This window comes from Pagrus pagrus (genome assembly GCF_965226575.1).
Source record: "Pagrus pagrus genome assembly, chromosome: 4".
Classification (NCBI taxonomy): Eukaryota; Metazoa; Chordata; class Actinopteri; order Spariformes; family Sparidae; genus Pagrus; species Pagrus pagrus.
This window is the reverse complement of record NC_140188.1, coordinates 31,394,021-31,415,076: the sequence shown is the minus strand read 5'-3', so window position 1 is coordinate 31,415,076 and position 21,056 is coordinate 31,394,021. Positions and strand designations below refer to the sequence as shown.

The 21,056-nt window shown below is 40.4% G+C and overlaps 1 protein-coding gene across 5 annotated transcripts in view; it reads right to left on the bottom strand.

Moving 5' to 3' along the window:
* The window catches only part of brip1 (BRCA1 interacting helicase 1), a 94,442-nt gene that overhangs the window by 59,125 nt on the left and 14,261 nt on the right, over nucleotides 1-21,056 (bottom strand). For all 5 annotated transcript variants that reach the window (XM_084351704.1, XM_084351703.1, XM_084351707.1 and 2 more), the window contains 8 exons: nucleotides 20,182-20,454; nucleotides 15,696-15,917; nucleotides 15,366-15,565; nucleotides 15,143-15,275; nucleotides 14,019-14,173; nucleotides 13,719-13,896; nucleotides 13,039-13,179; nucleotides 12,510-12,671 (listed from right to left, as the gene is read on the bottom strand). In XM_084351704.1, coding sequence (XP_084207830.1) covers nucleotides 12,510-12,671; nucleotides 13,039-13,179; nucleotides 13,719-13,896; nucleotides 14,019-14,173; nucleotides 15,143-15,275; nucleotides 15,366-15,565; nucleotides 15,696-15,917; nucleotides 20,182-20,454 — 1,464 coding nt within the window. The remainder of the gene's footprint in view (nucleotides 1-12,509; nucleotides 12,672-13,038; nucleotides 13,180-13,718; nucleotides 13,897-14,018; nucleotides 14,174-15,142; nucleotides 15,276-15,365; nucleotides 15,566-15,695; nucleotides 15,918-20,181; nucleotides 20,455-21,056) is intronic.

Sequence of the window (21,056 nt, the reverse complement as noted above, 5' to 3'; positions counted from 1 at the left end):
CTGTTATGACCTGCTGCAAACGTGTTGCATTGCCAGAGACCAGCTTCTGGCAGCGTTCCTGAGGAATCTTAGCCCATTCCTCATGGGCAAAGGCCTTCAGTTCACTAATATTCTTGGGTTTGCATGCTGCAACCAACTTTTTCAAATCCCACCAGAGATTTTCAATGGGGTTAAAGTCAGGCGACCAGGATGGCCACTTTAGTATCTTCCAGGACTTCTTCTGAAACCAAGCCTTGGTGGACTTTGAGGTTTGCTTGGGATCATTGTCCTGTTGAAAGGTCCAATGATGCCCAAGCTTCAGCTTCCTCACAGATGGCATGACATTTTCTCCCAGGATTTCCTGATACTTGATTGAATCCATCTTGCCCTCCACACGCTGCAGGTTTCCAGTGCCAGAGGAAGTGAAGCAGCCCCAGAGCATCACTGAGCCACCGCCTCTTCCTCCTCCAGACATACCGCTGATCCATAGGCCCGAGAAGTTTTGTTTCATCGCTCCACAGAACATAATCCCAAAACCTCTTTGACTTATTTATATAGTTTTGAGCAAATTGGAGCCAACTTTTCTTGTGCTTTTGGGTCAGTAGTGGTGTACGTCTTGGAGTTCAGGCACAGAGCCCTTCAGCGTTTAGTATGCGCCTTACTGTGGAAACTGAAACCTCAGTGCCTGCTGCCACCAAGTCTTGCTGCAGGTCTTTTGCAGTCAGTTGAGGGTTTTTGACCACCTGCCTCCTCAGGACTCTGGTGGCAGCCATTGATAGCTTCCTCTTTCTGCCACGTCCAGGTAGTGTAGCCACTGTTCCTTTAATTTTAAACTTGCGAACTATGCTTCCAACTGTATCTCTAGGAACATTCAGTGCCTTTGCTATCTTTTTGTATCCTTTTCCTTGTTTGTGCAAGGCAATGATCTCTTTGAACGTTTTGGACAATTCTCTTGACTCAGCCATATTTCTAACATGCAATGAAATGTCACCATCAACTGTCCCGGTATTTGAGGTGTTCTATCTCAAGCACACCTGATGCAACTGACGAAGCCCTTGATTGGTTGCTTCAGGTGTGCTTGAGACCACATCTGATTTGCAAATGTGTCTCTTATGAGGAATTCTATTCAGGGGTTGAATATTTTTGAGACTGCAGTAGTCATTGAAAGTAGGATTTAGTGTTGAATTTGGATAAAATCCTTGTAATATTAGTTTTATTTAAACTGTTCTTGTGTAATTTGTTTATTGCAAACACCTGAAAAAATTTTAATTTCGCCAATAAACCTAAAATGCAATGGGGGTTGAATAATTTTGATTGCAACTGTATATGATTTTCTTTAGGGGGGCTATGCTAATAACCAGACCACGACATGATTTCGGTGATCATTCAGTACATCAGTATACTGGAAAGACAATAGGTGTGATGGGCTGATGATTGGGTAATGTTGATGCAACCTGGGCCTGAAATGGGTTTCAACAAAGACATATACAACTGATGAACCAGTTTAAGAGAGGAAACGCCACTTTCAGGGAAATACTGTGTGACAGTGGGCCAAAGGAATACAGGCTGTGTGTCAAGAAAGAGCAGCAGGTCTACATTTTCAGATGTAGTAAAACTGTTCACCATGTAGGTAACTAAAAGGCCTGGCAATGTAACACATTATGACACTTTCAATTTCTTTAACAAAAAGCTGGTAACAAAGAACAGGAAGCATTTGACTACCCATGTTTCTTCTGTGTCTTCAAACAGCTTGAATTTCTTTTCTTTACTTGCACTTGGCAGAGAGCTGATGTGTTTAAACCCCCACTGCAATAAAATCACTGTTTCTGTACTATTGTTAGTGCAAAAAGTCAGCAGCCCTCAGGGGAGGCACATTGATCTAAAAGCCCTCATCCTAGCATGGTCCCACTCATGTCTGTGCTGTGCAGATTATATCCTTGAATAAGCATGGCTTCACAATCAAAGAGTAGATTCACTGGATTGGAAATGTGTTAGAGGGGTCAAGTAGAAGTTCTTCCGATAGTCAGCAGAAAACTTCTCAACAGGCGAATAGTGTCAACCTGTAAAGCCTGAGCCAGATGCAGATGGGGCCACAAGATGAAAGGAAGGTGAGGAGTGTTTACTGACAAGTTGTCCCAACACAGTTTACCTGCATGAACAGCTAACTCATGTATTTCTCCAAACACCACACAAAGCTGAACAGAAATTTACTCCACAGGGTTTTTGTGCAGTATGGAGGAAAACAATAAATGCAGACAGAAATGAAACAGCATGAGAGCACTGACAGTTTCTTGCATGCCAGTGTGACTGCCTCATAGTGCTGAAATGAAGCATGGGGAAGATTTCATCAGGTTAGTGCCTCCTAAAGCAAGTGAGGCCAGGACGTTCGCATCAATAAAACATGGCACATTCACTAAATATGCAGTGTTACATCGACAAGGACCCCCCTTACGTGCGTCTTCAACTCAGCAACTGTTTGTCCTGCAATTGCTTTCCAGTGCAATCTTGAGCGAGAGATGAATAATTCATGTTATGTACTTTAGGCAGATCTACCACAAAACAAAACAGCCATTATCTGCCAGGCTGCACATGGAAAGGAGCTGATTCCACAAGGCAATGAGTATGGAGGTGAAATGCTCTCACTGATAAAAGTTTTGTGACAGGATCAGTAAGGACAGAATCAAGGATCAGCCACCATAGAAGAAGACATACTTTATTAATCCCTTGACAGAGAAATTCGCTCTATTGTTATTTCCTTTTTATACAGACAGGCCCGAAAAAACACACATCCACAAAGAGGACCTACTGTATACACATGCATTAATGGAGAGTTGTCACCCCTTGATTCCACTGGGCACGTCTTTGTTACCTGGCGTGTGCGCCGCTGTTTTGTTCTGTGCTTCATGCGACTTCATATCCCAGTGAGAGCGTTTCAAAAGCGTATCGTCATGCCTGTCTGATGTTATTGACTTACTCAGACTGTGTTTATTTCTCCTTGACTTTTATGCTTCTACTGTGGTTGAGTAGGCTACGTAGTTAAATCATTTAGTTATTTGTCTGTTTTATGTGTGTTTATTGTTAATATTTCCAACTTCGTTGTGCTGTAAGGCCCGACTCAGATTCACTACGCTGTGACGCTGCCTGACTTCCTGTCTGGCTCACTCTGACTCAGCTGCAGTCTGCTTTCATCAAAAATTGACTCGGCACATATTCTGGGATGCTGCTGAAACATGCTGAGGCGCAGCCAGTGGAAACACCAGCATTGTCTAAAACAGCCATGATCAGCTCCATTGCGACCATATCATGGGCCCAGTGGAAACTAGGGGTCAATGTGAGGGGGCTGCCCCGTATGGGGCGCCAGGAGCAGGTAGGGGTTCTGTGTCTTGCTCATCATAAATGCAATCATGATGGACAATCTCTAAACAATTTGGGCTTATTAAAGACTAAAGCCTATTTTTAGCCTGGCCCAAAAAAAGTCTAATATAACTCTAATAACTCTAATATTACGTTGGACTGTCTTTAGCTTTGAGTACGTCATGCATTCGCTGTGGCATTGTTTTGATACGCTCCTGCAATATCACAACATTTATTTCCGTCCAGAGTTGCATTATTTTTTTTGCCAAGATCTTGTATTGATGATGGGAGAAAGTCTTCTCCAGCACATCCCAAAGATTCTCAATGGGGTTAACATCTGGACTTTATGGTGGCCAATCTATGTGTGAAAATGATGTCTCATGGTCCCTGAACCACTCTTTCACAGTTGAGCCTGATGAATCGTGGCATTGTCATCTTGGAATATGCCCGTGTCATCAGGGAAGAAAAAATCCATTGATGGAAAAACCTGGTCATTCAGTATATTCAGGTAGTCAGCTGACCTCATTTTTTGGGCACATAATGTTGCTGAACCTAGACCTGACCAACTGAATCAACCCCAGATCATAACACTGCCCCCCACAGGCTTGGTTGGTAGGTACTAGGCATGATGGGTGCATCACTTCATCCGCCTCTCCACTACCCTGATGCCCCCATCACTCTGGGACAGTGTAAATCTGGACTCATCAGACCAATCTTTATGCTGCGGAGCAAATTGAAGTTTTTTTGTTTTTTTTTTAAATTAGCCTCACTGATGAGTGGTTTTCTTAAGGCTACACAGCTGTTTAGTCCCAATCCCTTGAGTTCTCTTCACGTTGTGTGTGTGGAAATACTCTTACTTTCACTATAAAACATAGCCGTGAGTTCTACTGTTGATTTTTAACCATTTGATTTCACCAAAAGTTTAAGTGACCTCTGATCACGATCATTCATTTAATAATTTGTTGGACAGATCTTAACCCAATTTTAGTAGTTTCAGCATCTCCTTAGTTGTTTTATTTGCTTGATATAGGCCAATAATTTGACCCTTCTGAAACAGAGTAACTTATTGTCTGCTGAAACATATTAATCACTGCAGTAATTATCCAATGGAAGGCTCTTACCTATTTAGTTAGTAGAATGTTATTCTCTATTATTTTCCAGCATGACTAAAGCTCATTCTAAAGAGGATTCAAAAGATGGGCATCCAGGAGGGGACCATGTATACATGATCTTTGATCATATATACATGGTACAGAGCTACCTGGTTGCAGGCAAAATTCATCCAGAGAAAGGGGTTGCCATTGTTCTTTGGCTCAGGGTGCTTCGAGACCTACCTGCCAGATGTTTGTTATGAACAGTTCATGACTAGGAAAGAGGTCCAGTAACAAAGCACCACTTGGGTTCAGCTCAGGCAGGCCTATCACACACATAAGCTTTGGAGTCCTCAGGGGTTTCCTCTTCAGCACTACATCTATAGACTCCAAGTATGCCAACTAGTCTAAATTGTCAAAGCAACCACGCAAACAACAATCAGACCTGCATGCCACCTCTTGCTGAGAAATCTGGGGAAAGGAGAGTCCCAGGGCTGCTGCTCTGTGTAGAGGCAGGCTCGACTATGTGTAGTTAGCATGGCAAAGTCACTTTTCTTTGCCAGAGCAAAGCCTGCAGACTTGAATGCCACAACACTGGAAATACATTCGACTTCTTCACATAATCTTGCAGGTAATAGGCACATATGACAGGAGCACCATGTTACTTCTTCAGGGCCCACTGACTTCAGCCCAGGTTAGTAGACTGATGAGCATGCACCCCTCCACAGGCCTTGCTTCATGAAGGTGGCCCAGCTCCTTGATTCAAGCAAGGTTGTTATTTACTATAGTTCTAAAGGCTTTTTTTAAAGCCCCTTTAACCCATCCTGTTCAAGGCGGGTATGGCAAGTCAAGGCAAGTTCATTCATATAGTGCCAATTCACAACAAATTTATACGTTGAAAAGTGGTCGTTCTGTCTGTCCTACCGACTCTTCGTCACACTTGTGCCTGAAAAACAGCGTCTGTCCCCGGCAGCGAGAGCCAGGCAGCTCTCACAGTTGACTGCCGGTGATTATGTGATGCAAATTTGAGCAGAAAATTTAAAGTCACTATGTCTTTGTCGCTTTCCACTACTGTGTTGTTGTTGTTGTTGTTGTTGTTACTGTCTTTGGCAACTTATGTAGAGAAAAAAAAATCACCAAATTTAATCATAAGTCACCATGACAGTCAGCCCCTGAGAGCCAGACAGGGTCAGCTTCTCTTTGTCACTTTCCACGATGCATGGTAGGTCAGGATCTCAATCACAACACTTTATGACAGCATTCATATGATTATAAAAAGTCGGTAGATACATGTTTAGATTCCCAGGTGGAAACTGGAAGGCAACACCAAAAAAAAACCCAAAAAACAAAAACATACACATCTTAACATTATGATTTGTACTGGCGCACCTCTTTTTGTTCAACGCCTTAATGCTGTATGAAATGACACACTGAAACAGCTTTATGTCAGCACTGTTTGGTTCAGTGTGAACAAACAAAGGCGGCGTAAAGGCGAGCCTTCATTGCAGCCATATTGCAGAATCTCTGTGTGAAAAGGGCTTCAGTCAGCTGTTAGCTCTCATGCTGCACAACAGTTCTGAATGTTCATGCAGTGAAGGCTGATAAATGCAATGCATGGATGTAGGCGTGAAGCAAGTGTGTTTCATTGTTCAGTCAAACAGATCTTCAGCACCTTCAGCAAAGGCCATGTGAGTGTTAGGCACTCAACACAGAAATTACAGACACAAAAATTACAGACATGAGCACCTTCATGAATAATTCAGGGGCAACATCTGACAGAGACCTGGTGTTTCGTTGGCAGCTTGGGCTGGGCTATAAAATGTCAATCCACATGGCTAACTACACACCTCTTTGTATAATTTTAAAACAAAACCAGACAATATGAAAATAGCAGCTTTTATTTAAGACCTGCCAATTTAACACTGTGAGAACCACGATGAAAACAAGTATGGTAACTTTTGTATATAACAAATTACATTCCAGTATAAGTCGTGGAAAATATATAATATGCCAAAGAAGGTCATTTCAAAATGTACCACTTATGTACATATATACAAGGCTTGGGGACATTTTATTTTGTGGTCAAGTTACACCAAAACACAAACACCTTTACTTGCCTGAAATGAATGGACATTACACTAAAGCTCTCTTAGCTGTATAAGATTTCAGTGGATCTCAGAAACGCACGCTTTTATTCTAGCTGTCCTGAAAAGACAATGAAATTATCAATTTAAAGGGATTTTTTTTTTTTGCCTACCACCTTACGACTTTAACAAGAATACTTAAAAGAAGCAAAGTTATGATGCCCAGGCGAGATAAATTGGAATGAGCAGTATTTAGCACATAAGAGAGCAAAACAAAGTGTGAATAATTTATTGCCCTTTCTAGGCATGGTAGGTGCAATGCTCAGCCTCTGCCAGTGACACGGTAAAGTGGGCCAGGTCTTTCTGCCAATTGGGACAAGGTGGTGAAACAACTAGATAGAAGCAGTGAACTGTAGTCTTTCTCGCACTTTTACACTTCCCTTTGCTTCCCCCCATAGTATCTCCCCATCTTTCACCTCCTCTGCATCCGGCCTCTCTCCTTCCCCGTGTCCCTGGTGTCAGTGAGCTGTGTGGCGACACATTGCAGCTCCTTCAGTGCCTGCTGAATTATGGAAGGGTTTTGGAGGCGACGGCATTAATGAAACATGCAGCCAGGAGCCACATTTCACAGTGGCGAGGGGAGACGTGTTGTTGCGGTGTAAATTATTCAGCCCCAAAATATCACAGCAACCATCACGCCAAGACTGGTGGCAAGAAGCCACCTGCCACCTCTGGCCTGCCACTCTTCCCATGTCGGCTGCTCTACACATCCCAGCCACACTGGTGGTGACAAAGGAACGCTTCAAAAACACTGCCTGCTGCCCAGAGAAGAAGATAGCGCCTGATAGGACTTTCTTTTGTTCTTTACAAAAATAAATATTAAATTGAGACATTTTCATGTCTCATACCAATTTGATTAGATGTAAGTTGTCCTTATCTTTACATACAGAGAGCAGATTTCAGATCATTATCTATGATCACCAATATATTACATTTTCTACACTGTGAATATTTGTAATTATAGCTTGTCTACAACCAATAGTGTAGCAAGTGATAACCATGAGAGATGAAATGTAATGGAATGTCAATCAAAAGCACTGAAAATAAAGAATGTTAATATTAGTATTGGACACAATATAAAAAAATCTATATTAAATAAAAAAGATAAAATGTGGTTACTAATGATTACATGCGTTACAGACATTAGATTACAAGGAAGAGGATGTTTTTTAAAAAATATTTTTTATGGTCAAGGGTTTTCGCAATATACCAGTCCTGACAATATTTAAAAGATAAAAAATCAATATCATGTTGTTAGTGCACATGATAATACCGTGACACTGTATTGATGGCACATGTTAGGCCTTGTGGCTCTTTTGTTAAGCAGCTGCCTTTTCACTATTTGTTAATGTAAAATAATTAATGGAAATGTAAGTTTCATTTTGTACAATTCTGTACTGTTATGGTTACACAGACTCCACTTGCCTGCACTAGTGTTTTGAGGGTAATTTATTTGCCAAAAAAGGAGTTAAAAGTTAAAACACAAAATCAAGTTAAAGATGAATTTGATAGCATAATTTCCCCCCTAATTTTAAAGATTTCCCAATCATATCACTATTGTGAGTTCCTTTGGCCACCATAACCATGCAGTGAAAATCTGATACCATGACATTGTCTCTCAATTATCTGATTTTGCTCCCCTGTCTGTGGCTCTACACCATAGTTTCATTTAAACAACTATTAATTTCCTCTAGCAGTTGGCTGCTGTGCTGAAGTTTTTAGCAGACGTTACTTAAACAGGAGTAAAGACTATTGTTGATTTGTGGAGCTAATGAACATTTGTGGCACATACACAGGTTATAATAACTAGTTACAAACCAACAACCAATTTATTGATGGTTTTGATCTTTTCATGTGGAGCTACGATTTTTCAATTTTTGTAAGAATGTTTGATTAAATGATTAGATTAAATGATTAAGTGATTAATAACCAACAGATTAGTCATTGCAGCCCTACTTTTGTACGAATATGACCTCTAAAGTTTACTTTAAAATGTTTACTTTGGTGCACAGTATCAGAACAAGAAGATAACTGAAGTTAGATCTGACTGATGATCTTAAAGTCTGAAACTCTAAGCCTCCCAAAAAAGCTCCAGCATCGTCAAACACCAGTAACCCTGAAGTTTCCACTGTAAAAACTCACATAAAACATCACTTCAGCTCTAAAGGAATCAGGAGGGATACGCTACCCTGGGCAAATTGACCCATGAATCCAATATGCTTCCAAACACAGACAGAAACAGCCTCACTTTGAAATAACAGTTCTTCTAGAGCTGTGTGATTGGTGCTTCAGATGCCCCTGAGCTGCTGAGGACAGTGCGTGCGTGCTGGTGGGTGTTCACCCTGCAGTCCGGTTTGACTTTGATTTGACACATGCTCGGCAGAGCCCAGGCGCCAGCGCTGGGTACGTATTCACACAGACAGCGAGGCGACATCACCTAATGGCCCTTATCTCAATCTCCTTTAAAAGCATCTTGTATTCTATTCCCCGCCATCTTTTCACCTCTGCAAAACCCTGTTTTTTTTGTTTTGTTTTTTTATAAACCATCAGTCCCCCTCTCCAGTGGAGCATCAGTCCCTTCTTCTGGCGGCTGGGACCAGACGGCAGGGCCCGCTGTGGTTTTAATGGGCATTAACTTGGGGGCTGTTGAGGCTAAAGTGCTACAAAACCACAGCACTGGTGCAGGCTCTCTGGGAAAGTGTGTGCCTGTGACTATGACTTGAGGCATACTTTGTGTGTCTGTGCATCTTAAAAAAGAAATGTATTGAGCTGTGTACTAATGCCCAACATGCTCTTGAGTTTTCTTTGCACTCGTGTGACTGCAGTGCACCAATGTAACTACTGGGAAGTGACAACCTTAGTTACAGAAATACAAATACAATTAATTTCATCACAACAACACATTATTGTCTGCAAAAATCAGATTTGGATTGATGACTTCTTATGTTGTCCTTAACAGTTAGAAAACTAACTTGAACAATGCCACTGTATCCTGTTGTGCACTTTTGACTTTGTGTTCATGTGTGTGTATGTGAGGGCAGCAAACAGATCCCCGAGGTCCTTGACCCTGCACAGAGCCAGCTGTGTGAGGGGCTGATAGCCATCACCTAGACACACTAAACAGGGATGTCTAGAGATGACCTATCCTTTCTGTTGCCCACACACACAAAAACACACACATCACAGGGCAGACGGGACTCAGCGGCACCAACGAAGCCTCCACGGGCTCCAATTAATACCCCAGCCCTTCATATCCCCTCATCTCCTCATCTTTAAGAGCTGACTGCAGATTAAATATTTATGCATCAGCATAGAGCGAGAGATAGAAGACTCCTGCGTTGCTATCAATAATAAAAAAACATCCCACGGCTCATAGTCGCTCCTTGGCTGGCATCACAGGCTGACAAAAAGTAAGGTAAAGAGTCTAAGAGTCAGAGTCTTAGCTTTCCCTCACAGTTTGGATGGCGGTGTCATCAGCTGTTTGAGAGCGCAATTGGATAGCAAGCGAACAAGTAGTGCAGAGAAATCAAACCAATGATCGCTGAATGTGACATGTTGAAATACAAGTCATGAACCTGGCAAATATGCCAAAGGCAAAAACTAAATTTGCTGGGGGCAAAACTTGATGCAGAGTGATCTGTCCTCAACATGGCATAACTCATCACAGTAAAACATAGTGTGTAAGAGAAGCCTGGGTTCCATGATACAAACTATTTCCAGCTGAAACAGCGTCTGAGTGTAGAACACAACAGTGGAAGAGGAAAAGGAAGTTCAGAAGTTCAAAATGCCTAATATATGAGAAACATATTATACAAGAAAAGCAGATAAGGTTTTTTCTCTGCTGTAACATTTATCAAATTTGTCAATTTTAATAGAAAAAGCAGATGTAACCGATATTCGATGGAAAACTTTGTAGGATTCAAGGCTGGCAAAAGGTGTAGTTAAAGTATTTCTATCTGGTGGACATTATTTACACATTTTTTTGTTGGTGTGTAGAAGCACACACTGCTTCTTTCTTTAAATTAAATGTATTTAAAACTTGTGTTTCGCTCTTTCAACATTGGTCACTCCAATGGAAGTCATAGTTGTAAGACATCGGGGTTAAGGTTAGGTTAAAAGATATAACTAATTTGTAGTAAGAAACAGTGATTCTTCACCATGTGTTTTTTATTACTTAAGACAGGACGGACCAAAGTGGGGCCACAAGCCAAATTCAATATTCAGCAAAAATGCACTTTAAATATGTAGGATCCCTAGTTATTTATTATTTTTCATAATCTGAGCATGGCTGCCAGAGTGACACTTTGCACAGGAAGTCAGTCAATTAAGGGAACCTGGGATCTTTGTACCACTATGCATCTTAACAATACAATAAAATAGGTGTTAAGTTTTGGCCTGTGGCCCACCATTAGGGTTTAGTTTTGGCCCTCCAAAAGAAAAAAAGGCTGGCCACCCTAACTATGGGTTCAAAAAAGAATGCTTCATTTTCAGGTGTTGCCAGCCAAAAAGGTTAGGAACAACTATATTATATTACAAAATGTATGATGTTCCCCCCAGTAAATATATCCATTGACCAAAATTTAATTGACCAAGGGGGCACATAACATGTGCAATGTGGACAAACACTTAATGATAAATGAAATCCGCTTGACCTTTACTAAGCTAATGTGACAAGTGAGCTACAGTGGACCTTAATTATTCATGAACAAAAACGCATAACAAACAAAGGGGGACAAAGTGTCTATGAGTGTGCTCTGGAAGAGGCCTCATTAACTGAAAGAGGATACAGTTCTGTGAGGATGACGCCATTTAACAAGTACTTGACAAGTACCTCTATTGATTAGAAGTGATCTATTGTAACACATGACACCCCCGACAGCTGCTTCTTTTAGCAGTGGGATCTATTGGAATCCAGTCGAGGGTTTGAAGACTGTTTCTTGTTTTGCATTGCACATATTAATAGAAAAACCTCCAAACAACAAAAGCATGGCACACGAGTCCAATTTATGGTCTCTAGCTCCTCCCAGTGGAAAAATGGGGAAATGTTCTAACTGCAAACAATCCACCAACACCTCAATACAATGTACCAGTAATTAATTATTTTGAGTTCACATTTGGATGCATGTTGGGGATGGACACTGCACAGTGTCAAACAGGCAACTCTAAGTATTTTGCATTAATGATACAGTGACTGGATGAATTCCCTGTAGATAAAACTGTAAAACAGACACACCCTCTGCAGTTATATTCATGCAGCACAGTACAAAGGCCCCCCAACACATGATCACTTTACCTAGAATGTTAAGTAATTAGGGAAACTTCGGGAATGTTTTTGTGTTGCCAATTGCATGTAGTTGTTTTATAATGGTCTTATTACATCTCTTTTCATTTATTCTGTACCTGATATGTTTTTTTTGTGTCGTCTCGATCTTGTTTGTCGTATTTGTTTATTTTAATGTGAAACATTAACCTGCCAAGGGACTGCAACAGAACATTTTCCTTCTAGCTAAATTGGACACACTTTCACTGCATTTATGTTAATGAATATGCTCTGTCCTAATCTTTGTGCTTCAGCTGTTGTTACCAACTTTTTCCTTTGCAGGTTGCCTGTAGGTAGAGATGGGCAGAGCGAACCTGATGTCTCTCCCAGGTAGCCTGAGTTGTTAAGGCTTTCTCTCTCTTACCATCATCATCTACCCTTACGGTAACATTTATATGGTCTTTTTCTAAGAGTTAGACAGATTATCATTATTATAGGACTGCCATTGCATTGTTAAATAGCAATGTACATACTTCTAAAAAGTGCCAGAACATGTAGTGGTGAGATGTATAAACAGTATCATGTATACACAGTATCATGTATACACATGTGACAGATTAATACACATCAAACTCTCATAGTTTCCCATATCAGCAGGGTATATTTTAGTAAGATATTTACCTTGTAAGAAGGCAAAAAGCAGAGCACACCCTTGGCCACGACCTGGCAGACATGGAGCAGCAGTGCACCCACCTCGTCCTGGAAGGCATACGTTTCAGAATGTTGAAAGGTGGCACAGAGTTTTCTTCCTTGGGGCCCTGCACCAACAGTGCCCACCCAGACCTGAAAAGAGGGCATTAGTAATATAAAGTTAAAATCACCATCTACTTCATGTAATTAATATATCTGGGCATTATCATGTTGGGCCAAAAACACAGTTTCCAGGAAAGCTTTCAGGAAAATACAGGATTTCACTGAGGCCACTGGAGAAAAATGGTTTAAAATTCAAGTCATGAATAAGAGTCATAATATTAAATTGGGATTACAGACTTCCAGGAATCAAGCAGTATGACACAGCACCTGTAGCCACAGTATTATGTCCAACTCACTAAATATTCCTTTGTACTGTAATGGACTTTCTAAGAACAGCAACAAAATGTCTAAATTGCAGCGTTCCCAGAGGATCAGTGACATGAGTAAATCTACTAACCTGAGACTTGTTGATAACATGGTTGGCCTCCAACTGGATGGTGAACTTCACTCCAAGTTCAGAGGAGAAGGAGCCCATGGGTGACAGGGTTCCTGATGTCAGCACAATGCTTTGCACCGAGCCACTCAAGTCAGAAAAAGCCTTGGACATACAGATACAGACACAATGAACTTCCAAGGGGCATCTGTGGCACAGTGGAGATTGAGGAACTAGAAAAAACTTAAATAGTCTTTAAAATTTTTAATTTCTGTAAAATAATTTACTTACTCTTGGCTGGTAACCTGAATTTCAGCCTCTGTGAGTTCATGATTTGATTGCACTTTATAATTGTATATGGAAAAATGTGTCTTTTATCCTAAAAAATGCACTTTTTCACATAAATAACAAAACACAACATTGAACCAAACAACAAAACAAATACTACAACCTTATAATATTATATAAAATAATGAATGTAATAGCTCACTTTTATATTCAGTGCTTAGTCCACACAGGAAGACTGAGGCCCACAAAGAACCCAAACCCTAATTTAACAGTTTGAAAGACGAAGGAACAAAAGATTTGTGTAGTCTATTCAGTTGAGCCTATGGGACTCTCAATCATATATGCTTTATATTTATAGACTTCAGTATAAACCAGTGTGGCCTACATGGCAGGGTCTGCCACGTCTAACCTCTTACCACAGCGGGGTTGAGGCACCAGAAGCTGAGTGTCAGGACTTCAGTCTTGACTCGGATGCTCTGTCGTTGTCTTTGACGTGGCCGAACAAAAAAGCCCTGGGCATCAGGGACATCAGGTGGGACCTGGTTTGTCCAAGCATAGCTCTTCTGCAGAGCCACCCGGTAGTCTTCAGCAAATCTACAGACATACAGAGAACAACTGAGCAATCGTTCAATTCTATATCCCATACAGCAGTTCATATGAGGCACTGGCATGACTTAATATTTTGGTTTCGCCAAATTCTTTGGTTTATTTCTGACCTGCAGTTGTCCCTGAAGAGGAAGTCCAGCACCATGAAGAGGCTTTTGAGGATAGTCGCGGTAGCTGAGCAGATGGTTGGGACTGGCACCGTATCCTCTTTACCATTAATCAAACCAACACGCTCCTCTTTCTCCAATACAGCTAGCAAATTTTCCTGCCTCACACACACACATACACATAAACACACAGTGGAAAAAAGTTGTGAAAAAGTGCTACTGAATACAACAGAACATCTAACAGCAACTAAGAAATATATCATATATAGATTCTTTTTTAAAATCACATCACATCCTAGTACTTTTACCATGAACTAATGAGATCATAATGGAGCTGATTTACACCAGTGGTGCTGTTAGCATGAGTAAACTACACTTATTATGAACTGCTTTTTTCTCCTGTTCCCATCCATGACAACATGATTTTGCTGAAGATATAAATATATAAAATATATAAAGATATAAAATATCCAGTAAATAAGCAGAATGAGGGCTTTGTTCACATCTTCAAACAGTTTACACCCAACTTCAACACATCTTTTCATCCTTCAATCTTTCTCTCTCATCCTCTCAGAAAATAGTTATTTGCAACGGACTCTTTGGAAAGTCAGTGGACCAAATGTCAATATAACATTTGGTCTCCTCTCCCTGAGTGCTACAGTGCAGTTTGTTTTGTTGTATTGTTGTTCCATTTATAACAATAGCCTGCCAGAACTTCCTGTAATTGTAAGAAAGTCTGAACCATCCTAAAAATGTTTTCACACTAACACTAAAAGAACAAGAGTTTAATTTGATCTGAACCAAGACCACCTCTTTGTGTCTGACCCAAGGTTTGGCTGTATGGTACAGACCATGGTCTAGGGAAGGTTCACACCTATAATTCTGGTTTGGATCAAACTGAGAAGTCCAAATGCCGGGACCAAACGAGGTAGGTGTAAAAGTGCCCTAAGATTGGACATTTTAACCGTACATATGTAGTGAAGCAGCTCCACCCCAAATAATAACAACAACAAAATTCACAGTTTTCAGGCAAAATATGAAAGAGTGATGAAGTCATGGTTGAATGTGTACAAGTGTGGTAAACCTCAAAAGCCATAAGTAAAGTGAAGTAAAGATATTTGGTGCACCTTCAGAAGGCTAAAAGTAGCAGCAGTGATGCCCAGGGTGTGAAAGATGCCCAATACATCCTTCCCACTCCAGACTTTACAGGCGCTCTCATATCCCCGTTCAGACATCAGGCTTTGGCTCTCTTGGATCCAGCTACACCATAGACAAAAGACATCCTCAGTTAATATTTACCAAAATTATGAGAACCACTAATTGGAATCGTAAAGTCACTGAATCACTAACTTTGTCAGACTAAAGCAGAAGTTCCTGAGTGGCTCATGTTTGGATCGTCTGATATTGTTGTTGACCATGCTGTCAAGCTCATCCCTGGATGACAGCAGACTGTCGTAGTTTAAAGTGAAGCTGGCACTCTCCCTTGCACAGTCCTCAATGTTGTGGGCCTCATCAAGCACCAGGATCTGGCCTGCCAAGTCGATATCCATCTAGTGAGATTGAAGGGGGAATCATGTGGGTCTTTGTTAAGAACTACACTCATCTTGTTGCTCCCTTACACTGACTATTTTATTCATTGTTCTACAACCCCACCCAACTCCTCTTCCAAACTCTACTCACACTCTCTCTGATTAATGGGTCCAGCAGGTAGTTATATGGGCAGAAGATGATGGAGGCGTCCTGCAGAAGTTCACGAGCAGCATAGTAGGAGCAGGACCGGAGCCGTTTGCCCAGCCCAACCAGGTCCTCGATGTCCCAGGCTTCATGTAGTCCGTGGACCTGCTGAAGCATGTACTGGTCCCGCATCCTCTGTACACCGTGGTAGAAGCGGCATGACTTGCCCTGTAATGTACGTTTTTTTAAAGATGCAACAAGAAAGGATAGGGTTAGACCAACGTGTAAAAAGCACTAGAAATCAACCACTCAGAGTCATCAACATTCAACATATAACATGTAGTTTGTTTGATCACATAAAGGTCTCTTTCAATGCATGAACATAATGAAATGTAACATACAGTAACATGTAGCCAGTGTCACTGGTTTTAGGACTGCTTCTACGCAATTTGGAGCCAAGTTCTTGGGACTAAATTAGGGCTCAAGAAGTGATATGCTATAAGCTTTCATATAAGATATGAACAAGCTCAAGAATACCATTTAGAGGTAGCAAGTGTCAGCTGCTAGAAACCAAAAGGTGGACCAGAAGATTTCTAAGGGGCTGGCAGAGATACAACACAAAGCTTAACAGTGCAGGAAAAACATAATAATGTAGAAAATGGAAGGATCACAATCGTAACAGTGGAGTAACTGAAAGACGTGATGTGATGTGCTGGCCAACGTTTTGGGTCACTAACTGGCCCCAGAGGTGTCCTGGATTCAGTGAATATCAAAGACAATCAACAACAATATCAGCGTCACTTCCTCAATTGCTGCCTGTCCCATGAGCGCTTACTTCACTCACCTGCCAAACAGACCTGAAAAATGACAGAGTTGGTTGTGCCATAGCCATATCAAATGACATACAATGAAACTGAAACATCCTGGTTTCTGAAATATAGTGGAAACAAATGGAAGAGCCTCAAATCAGAGCCTCACAAGGTTCACAAGTTCAAGTTATGGGATGTCAAAGGTTAAGTTCCTGCAGTGGAAAAGGGCTAATAGAGAACTGACCCAAACTACATACAGTATTCATTATAACTAGCAATAAAAGCAGTTTCTCTAGTGGTGGTGGCATAATTGTATTTAGGGCTGCAAAAAATGATTTTCACTCGCAATTCATCTGTTGTGTATTTTTCTAGATCAAACGATTGGTCAATAAAATATCAGAAAATAGTGAAAAATGCCTCTAACATTTTACCGAAGCCCAAGATGACACTATCAAATGTTTTGATTTGTCCAACAATCAGTCCAAAACACAAACTTATTCAAATTACTATAAAAGAATAAAAAACTAAACATTAATTTTCAACCAGTGATTTTTTTCTTCATTTCTTCTGAAAATGATAAAAAAAACAGACTAAAAATGATTTACTGATTAGTGAAATAGTTGCAGTAAGGTTTTATGTGGACTGACTGATTTATCATTGTAGCTCTAGTTGTAGTTAGGGATGGGAGGATATAAGATTTTATTGCAAATAGTGATAAAAACACTATAAGTTAAGTTGATTGTGATGAATTTCCATTATTGGAATGATCGTAAATAGAGATGATTGTAAATATCTACACATGAGCAACTAAAAAAAAAAAAAGTGGACTAGTTTGCTAACGTACAGTGAAATACTGGTTTCCTTATTTATTTTGAAATGCCACAACATAGGAGCCTGCATCTTTCCTGTCAACCCACAATCCTACGCCTGTCACCACGGCTGAAGGCTTGGCTTGCCCATCGCATCCCCCACAAAAAAACAGTTAAATCAAATGTGTGTAAATACTATGGATTCCAAACTAAAGAAGAACAGGGAGATGAGGCGTCCACAATTTATTTATCCTTTATATATGTTGGGGAAGCAAATTATTTGGTTTGGATGATGATTACCTTATTTAGGATTGTTTGAAAAAAGTTGTGCATCTCATCCATGATAGAGTAAAAAGGTAAAGTTAAAGGTAAAGTGATACCAGTATGTTTAGTGCCATTTTAAGAGTTTTAAGCATATTTTGATGATTATCGGCATAATATCATGATTCTCCATTATTTAGGCCAGGGCAGCTGTGCCTCCTTGTGCCTTGCGTGGTAGCCTCTGCCACTAGTGTATGAATGTGGTGAATGCTGACTCTTGATTTTTTATTTTTCCATATTGTAGTTGTTCAACTACAACTTGGCATATATCATGGTCTTTTTAGTATTAAAATGGCATGAAAACATGTTTGAAACAAATACAAACCATCAACTACTAGTAGCTTTGAGCAAAAGACAATATCTTTGGTACTGCACAATATCTTACAACCTCCTTTTTATCTTTCATGACTAACCCTCTTTAAAGAAGGTTAAGCATGTAACATTACAATTTCTTATATTTCGGAGAAAACTGGACTTTCCAGTTCAACCAGAGGTGAAAAAGTATTTCAGAGGCTGTCTGCGATCAAGTGTTCCAGCTATTGTAGTGCATTTACATGTCCTGTCACTCATTCAGTGAATGTAGATGTGTAAAAAAGCAGCATCTCATGTACCAAGTCCCAATTACTCTTTCAAAAGAGGTGTCTACTTTGGAAGTCCCACCCTGTTCTTTATGAGTTTAACAGCTTGAGGTGACACTGTCACACATATAAACTGTACACCGATGGACTCAGTAACCTGCGGACAAAATAATAATCCCCAGGTGAAATGATCTACTTCCCTGATGTGCTAAGCTTGGACACTTTGCCGACACTGAACCCTGTCTGCTCAGTGAAAGGGGAGTGAGGGGATTAATGGCCACGCAGCCACATTTAGGAAAGTCAGCACAGTTAAAACGGAGGGCAGGTGTTTTGACTGAAGAAGCCACAAGCTGAACGATGTGTGTTTCTGTGAATGAATCTCTGTGTTTCTATACACCATGGAAACCTGACGCTGACTAGACTAGACCCCGAGGTGATGAAGACTCCAGAAAGGGGTTATGACTGGGCCAACTATTTCATATGACAAAGTGAGACAATTGCCAAAACATGAAACACCTCCAGTGACAGCGTGAAGTGTCTTCATTACAGTGGGCGCCTCAACTTCAGCAAAGTATGGGGGGTTACAAGTGTCTCATGTCTCTAAAAAAAGCTCTCTCTACAGTTCTTGACATTTAAGTGTGTCAAAAAGAGCCTGCTGGACCAATTGTGGATATTGTAGCAGCATAATTGCTGCTCTGAGGTTACATTATTGAATGAGTTTTGTCTGGTAGTGGTAGGAGACTATGGGTTTGTGTTACAGAGTGAATGAAAAAGTCTAGTTCAAAGGTCTATTACGACATGATGGTGTGAGGTCAACTGAGTATTTGCAAGTGAGTGAGATAAATCTATTGGGATCAAAAAGTTAATGGCCAGAACAGTTTGTTATGAGGCAAGAGAGTGCAGACAAATGGGGAGTTGAACTGGCCTAAGTTATGGACTGTAACAAATACATATACAGGCTCTGCCCTTCATGGGATAAAAATCACACTGTAACAGTACAGCCTGGCCTGAATTTTTAAGGAAGATACTGGTATTGATGTGTAATTTTTGACATAAGGACATAACAGTTTTGAAAAGCATCCCTAAAATTTGCTTCTTAAAAAATGTGATCAAGTTATGTCATGAGTCAGACATTTTAGAGTCAAAATATGTTTTTCTGGCAGACAAAATAGGTAAAGCAGACACTGTCTCCAAATCTCTCAAACATATCCTTATATTTCTGTCCTGGCATTTGTTATTATTATCGGCAAGAATCTATAGTTATACCAATATGACTTAAAACAGTTTACAGACTTAAAAATTGTGGCAGAAGAAGTATTACAACCCCAATTCCAAAAATGTTGGGCTGCTGTGTAAAACAGATATATGAAATCCAAATAAGACAATTTGCTAATTCTCACTGACATATACTCAACTGAAAACAGTACAAAAACAATATATTTAATATACTGTATAACCTCATCAACTTTATTGATTTATGTAAATATATGCCTATTTTATTGCCAGCAACATGTTTGAAACGTGGGACAGGAGCAACAAAAGACTGGGAAAGTTGTTGAATGCTTCAAGAACACCCGTTTGGAACATTGCACAGGTAAACAGGTTCATTGGTGACAGGTGACAGTATCATAATTGGGTATGAAAGAGGCATCCTCAAAAGGCTCAGACGTTCACAATCATGGATGAGGTGAATTCTGTTTTTACTTATGTTTTACAAAGCTTCCCAACTTTATGGCATTGGGTGTGTACATTATGAACTATTATGACCTATATATGACTTGAATACATATAGATATGTATTCAAGTTGAGCACAGCTGCTGTTCTCTTTGAGGGATCAAACAGCCACCTGTAAAGATTCCATGGAGAGACTAGTTGATATCAAAAACACAGATTTCCATTGGCATGTTACTTGAAAGTTAAAGTTAAAAAGAGGATTTAAGGTCAATGTAGAAGTGTGTCAGCATTCATCCTCACATCTTTGGCTTCCAGCAGTTCCTTGCAGCGTTCATTGCGGTTGGAGTGCGGCGCCACCTCTGGGTTGACACAGGTGTGATCTCTGCTGGATAAGATGGTCATGGGCACCCTGGAGTAGACAGTGCGCTTCAGCTCATGGGTGATCTGAGTTATCTGCTTATGTGTGCGAGTGCCAAAGAAGATCTTAGGAATCCTTTTTTTGCCATCTTTGTCTTTGTCTTTCACACTGTCTTTGGGTGAAGCACATGGGCACCGGGAGCAAGGTTCAGGGGACTGGATGGAGAAAAAAGAAACAAACACTGCAGGTTTGAACACACATCCTGCCTGTAAAGTGCGTGTGCATGGCAGAATGTCTTGCTTTTCATTTCAGCGCCCATGTAAACAAGTTAGAGCAGACACACAGCCGCCGTGAGCAGCACGGCTCATGCATGTGACATGCAATGCTACAGCGGAGCTTCATCTAGAGTCTCACCTACACTCACACTGTTCTTGGCCAAAATAGACTTGAAAACGAGCTGTACATACCATATCAACATCATACTAGCATTCTACCATAGATTTAATGTCAATCTGTAGAATATGTCACAAAAATCAGATGTATTTAGGTGGCTGGTATCTCTGATTTAGCACAATTTGATGTTGATCCTTATAAAAATCCAGATCTAGCAGATTTAAATATGTTTTATTTAATATTAGATTAGGCTTGATTGAATTAAAGGGGACTGTTTAGCCTTAGAGGAGATATGCACTTCTAGTTTAATTTATGATAACACTGGTGAGTGGGACAGCCACTGATGATAAATTATTATTCTTTATCTTTATTTTTATCTTAAATTTAATCAGTGGTTATCAAATACTTTTTCAATTGATCACTA